The sequence below is a fragment of the Oncorhynchus mykiss genome, chromosome 13, assembly GCF_013265735.2.
Source record: "Oncorhynchus mykiss isolate Arlee chromosome 13, USDA_OmykA_1.1, whole genome shotgun sequence".
Taxonomy (NCBI): domain Eukaryota; kingdom Metazoa; phylum Chordata; class Actinopteri; order Salmoniformes; family Salmonidae; genus Oncorhynchus; species Oncorhynchus mykiss.
In genome coordinates this window covers 40,568,872-40,574,396 of record NC_048577.1, presented here as the reverse complement: position 1 = coordinate 40,574,396, position 5,525 = coordinate 40,568,872, and the positions used below count along the sequence as shown (strand labels likewise).

General features: G+C 37.5%; 2 protein-coding genes across 2 annotated transcripts; one reads left to right on the top strand and one right to left on the bottom strand.

The window, feature by feature from the left end:
* Positions 1-913: 913 nt before the first annotated feature.
* LOC110486354 (hemoglobin subunit alpha) lies at positions 914-1,829 on the bottom strand. Its single transcript, XM_021557877.2, has 3 exons — positions 1,658-1,829; positions 1,229-1,436; positions 914-1,119 (listed from the first exon to the last, which is right to left on the bottom strand). Exons 1-3 carry the CDS (start codon positions 1,750-1,752, stop codon positions 991-993), a joined length of 432 nt encoding a protein of 143 aa, XP_021413552.1. The 5' UTR covers positions 1,753-1,829; the 3' UTR covers positions 914-990.
* Positions 1,830-3,481: 1,652 nt separating this feature from the next.
* On the top strand, positions 3,482-4,562 carry LOC100136207 (hemoglobin subunit beta-1-like). Its single transcript, XM_021557874.2, has 3 exons — positions 3,482-3,776; positions 3,990-4,212; positions 4,366-4,562. Exons 1-3 carry the CDS (start codon positions 3,685-3,687, stop codon positions 4,492-4,494), a joined length of 444 nt encoding a protein of 147 aa, XP_021413549.1. The 5' UTR covers positions 3,482-3,684; the 3' UTR covers positions 4,495-4,562.
* Positions 4,563-5,525: the final 963 nt, after the last annotated feature.

Sequence of the window (5,525 nt, the reverse complement as noted above, 5' to 3'; positions counted from 1 at the left end):
GGGAGTCACATACAAAATAGTGTTCCAATAATTATTGCATCAATTCACGTAGTCCCATCAAATAAAGTTTGCGGTGCAAAACTGCATATGAATTTAAATACTTTCATGTGTAATCTTTTCCCCCATATGTTAGGCTACGTCTGCGCCTAACCTGCGGGTAAAACTAAGCCTGCGCGTTAAAACGATCAGGAACAAGGGCGTGCAACAAAAACCCGAGAGACTATCCTACTAGTAGGTCTACGAGACAAAATCTCCACAAATGTATAAAAAAAGACATGTTTGTACGAAATAGTAAAACCATTTAACTTACAGACATTTAGGTTCAGAGATGCGCAAGGATACTTTATTATTACAAAATAATCCTAATTACTAATGTATCAAAATAAACTACAAAATGCCGCTGTGCCGAAAGGTGTTTTGGTTGAAAGAAAGTCGAGGCACCGAACTTCCAGAATGAGAGTGTGTGTGGTATATACAGAAAAACACGTGTTCGATTTCACTTCCAAATTCACTGCATTGAAAATACAAAATAGCCTATTCTATGGAGTATCTTTTTTTTGTTTTTAAAAGTTATTAAAATATTGTACATTCATGTAGGTCTAAAATACATATGTGTTCGTCTCTGAATAGGTTTTCATTGTGCCTCTACCAACTTCATATAGTCCATTCAGTTTACCAACCCATCTGTAACTACTCCAGATTCATCAAATATTAAATGAGGTCAACAAAATGCATGTTACACGTATTAGATAGGCTAACCAAAGTTATGGAGAAGAACATAGTGAACTATTTAGTACTTAATCCCTTCCTTTCTTCATGCAATGTATTCAATCTAGATGTGATAGTGAGGAAATTCAAATATCACTTTGTGATGGTGAACTGTGGTGGAATAAGGACACAACAGAGGACGTAACTTCATTCATTGCCTGTTTATTATGTGATAACACCAGAGCAGAAACAGGAGTCCAAGTTTGGACTTTCATGATGGTCTTATCTGTATTTGTCAGCCAGGGCAGCGGACAAAGCTGCAAGGAATTTATCCACAGCAATGTGCACTTCGGGAGTGAAATCCGCAGGGAAGTGAATAGCCAGGGTCACAAGGATGTTGTGGGACAGAATCTGAAAAGTATATTTTAAAAGTTAATATTGAAGGATTAAGCCATAGCAACAGACAGAGTTGATGTCGAGAGTGATCAATATACAAACAATAGGTTATCTGGGGGCCAACCTTGAAGTTTCCAGGGTCAACGCGCAACGTGAAGGCGTGCAGATCGCTGAGAGCACTCAGTCCCCCCACGAGGTTGTCCATCAGTCCGACTGCTTCACCAATTGCACCCATGATGACGCCTCCATGCTTCTTGACTGGGGCAGAGCCGGGGCTCAGGTCAGCCCATTCGGAGAAGTAGGTCTTAGTCTGGGGGTAGGCAGTCAGCATCCTACAAAGCAAGGTACAGAATATTTCGTATTATAGGCGTTTGTATTAGATGCTGAACTTCTAAGCTTTATGCATATCATATTTCTCCCATTGTCTGCCTACAATGTAATGAAAGTAGTTGCCTTATTGTATGATAAAATGCTTATTCGGGGTAGGCACATAGGCCGCTGTCAGCAGGTTAAACACAACCATTCTCATCATTCTTCCATTAAGAAGGCTTACCTTCCCAAAGCCTCAGCGCCGACGACATCTGCCTTTCCTTTAATCTTGCCCCAGAAGGCATTGACCACAGATTTGTCCTTTGCTGTCAGACTCATTTTGCTCCTTTTTGATTGACCTGTGTTAAATCTACGAGGAATTAACTGAAGATGACTGCCTATACAACTAGGTCCCTTTATATTACAGTAGATCGGCAGACACGCCCAGCTACTGTTGGACACTCCCCCTACTCTGCAACCATCTTGATCAAAATCCAATAGTAAGATCCGTTATCTTGGCTTTTATCAAATATTAAGTTAGCGTTTTTATACTGAACATTTCAATATGTTTCTAATAATATCCATCGTTCACTTTGTTCCTTTTTGCGCAATGCATATTAAATTGTAGGCCAACCAGATGCAACAATTGTACAGCTTGATAACGATTTATTTTTGATGCATAAAACGTATTATTTCAGTGTAATCAAGCGTATATTTCCAATAGGTTCATTCTAAAGTTGCAGCTGTTTTTGCCAAAATAACTATAAATTAAATATTTGGTTATTTGGCAAAATTTCATTTATATCCTAAATAACGTTAAATAATTATTTTGGCGTTTATGAAACATTAAGTTCGAATTTCCATATTAAACCCTTCAATAAGATGTCATAGGACTATGTTTCTAATAATGTCCATCATTAGGCCTAATTAACTTTATTTTTGTAGCCTACAATTTAATCTTCTGAATGTACTGTATCTGAAAAGTACTGAATACATTTAAATCAATTGCACCAGATGAAACAGATGTCAACAATTTGACAGTTGTTTTATAAAGATAATTATTACTATTATTATTTCCTTTTTTCGTTGCATAAAAGGAAATCTTTCAGAGTAGGCTAATCGAGCATATATTTCCAACAAATTAATTCAAAAGATACAGCTTCTTTTGCCAAAATAGCCAAATGTTTCATTAATAGTTCATTGGCTATTTGAAATTGAACAGGCCTAGATTTTGACGCAAACTTTGTTCTATCCTACATTATGTCAAATAAGTAAAGGTAGGCTATATATTTGATTGGAGAGTTCTTTAATATATATTACATTTGTAAATTATATTGTAAAAATCAGATCCACCTTCAAAGACCTGCGTTCAATTGGAAAATATTTATTCAAAGTGACGTGTATTTGTATTTCTTATTTAACCTTTATTTAACTAGGCAAGTCAGTTAAAGAACACATTCGTATTTACAGTGACGGCCTGTATCTATGATATGACTACTCTGGGATTGGAAGTTGGATATGATTCCCAATTATAAGGTTGATTGGATTTCGAATGATGATTGAAAAAAAAAAAAGTCAGAGGAAGACAGAGGTCATGCGAGGACATGGGTACACACCTATCTGCAAATAATACAGGACATTCCTGCTTATCATTTTTAATGTCTTGAAATAAATAACTTATAAAGGCGGGTCCGTTCTGAATACCCCGATTAAAAAAAAGGAAGGCATAATTTTGTCGTAGATAAGAAACTGTGCCAAATAGTAGGCCGGAATTGGCTGGAATTATCACATTTTCCAAATTCATATTTTTTTCTTCGTTTGCATAGCCTTATACACTGCAATGGACATGACATCTTCGGAAGAGTTTTGCCATAACCTTGCTTTTATTCTTGCATCAGTTGAATAAATTAAAACTGTTTTAGATAGTGATCATGCGAATTTTGAAACGTTGGTAATCTAGATAAATAGGCCTATATATAGTTTTACATATGCTTCCAGCTTTTAGGATCTAACCTACAGACTTGATTCTTTAACAACTAATAAATTAACATTTACTGTTTCACAGATACATTATTAGAATTGATGTCATCAAGTTCGAGAGCTGAAGCGCTCACTTTGCCAATACTGATCTTTACCAGAGCCAATCATATGCGCCCCCTCCAGTGGGCGGAGTGCACTCATAAATATAAATAGCAGACACAAAGTGTCTCCCTACACAAGACATTCATTTGTTGAATATAGTTGCAAAACCGGAAAACAAACACTGACAACATGGCTGACTGGACAGACGCCGAGAAGAGCACCATCAGTGCTGTCTGGGGCAAAGTAGATATCAATGAGGTCGGACCACTGGCTCTGGGAAGGTAGGTTATGGCTTCAGCCTCATTCAAATATATCATCTAATATAGTTTATAGTGGAGATCATGAGTAATTATAACAATATTATACTTGTCCTGTTATCTTATTAATATTGAGTTGATATTAAGTTTGAATGGAGCATGTTAGAGTATTAACTAGGCATATAATTGAAATACATTTGAAATAATTCACATACTTCGGTGTTCTTGCAATGACAGAGTCCTGATCGTCTACCCCTGGACTCAGCGTTATTTCGGCTCTTTCGGAGATGTGTCCACTGCTGCAGCAATCATGGGCAACCCCAAAGTTGCTGCTCACGGCAGGGTCGTGTGTGGAGCTCTGGATAAAGCTGTGAAGAACATGGGCAACATCTTGGCCACATACAAGTCACTGAGCGAGACCCACGCCAACAAACTCTTCGTCGACCCTGACAATTTCAGGGTAGGCCTTCTCTCTTGAGAAATATGCTTATATTTTAGGCTTTACTGGTGTAAGCCTACACATAACTATCAGAGCAACACGTATAATTACAAAAAGGTCAAACAAAAACGCCAGTCTTATTTAACATCTTCCTTCTTTGTCTTCTGTCTACAGGTGTTGGCTGACGTCCTCACAATTGTCATTGCCGCCAAGTTCGGAGCCGCTTTCACTCCTGAAATCCAGGCAACCTGGCAGAAGTTCATGAAGGTCGTTGTCGCAGCCATGGGCAGTCGGTACTTCTAAATGCACCCCAGACAATTGATTATATTCTGATATTCCTGCCTGAGTGAAAATAAAGACACCGAAACAAACTATTGTATTCATAAAAAGCTTTTTTTTTTTAAAGTGTGTGTGTGTGGGGGGGGGGGGGGGGGGTTCACGACCAAATTCTTATCAATAGAGCACTGATAGAGCAGCCAAAGTGCATGGTTAGATGCTTTTTTGCCCTTCCGCGTCACTTCATTTACAGAAGATCTCTGCTAAACATAGAATCAATATGTCTAGCATGTGGGTGACTGCGGATAACATCAGAACGAAGCTGACTACAACAAAAAAAATGTTGCCGAAGTATCTGCAGTTTTTACAAACAAGTGAAGGATACAATTATAGTTAAAATGAAAACCGAGATGGCTGTATTAAAAAACAGCCTACATGCATGGGCTTTTTCAATAATATTTAACTCAATTTCATGTTCAATCAATTTAGTTATTTTCCCTCAATGTTTCCATGATGTGTGACAAGTGCGCAGTGATGTGCTCGACCTGTGATTTAGTTCATTATTGCGTAAAGCATAATAAGCCGTCAACAGCCTACTTGCAGACATAGTCAAAGTGATTCCTACACAACCCAGGTTTACCTGTAGTCAAGTCTGTGATTTGGTCAAATAAGCAGTCAAATCTTATTAATTAAATCATTTATGAGCTCGATCATTTTCGATTAAAAATCTGGTTAATTATCACTAAATCAACAATATTGTAATAACATTGTTGGTTTTATAGGCCGCTTCTACATAGGCCTATTGGAATACCAACAAGCTCCTGAGATCTGCCTAGCAAACGTAGCCTTCTCTCACTGATAACGAATTGCCTTCAAATCTGAAATGTAAACGTGTTGTCATCGTACATCTTGAAGACATCCTACATCATATTTTCATGTTAAACAAGGTTGTTTGAATATTGATTCTTAAAAATATTTAAAACAATTATACAAAGATGTGTGCTGTAGGCTATGATCCGTTTGGTACGCTACAATACGTTTGGTACGCTACAGTCAAC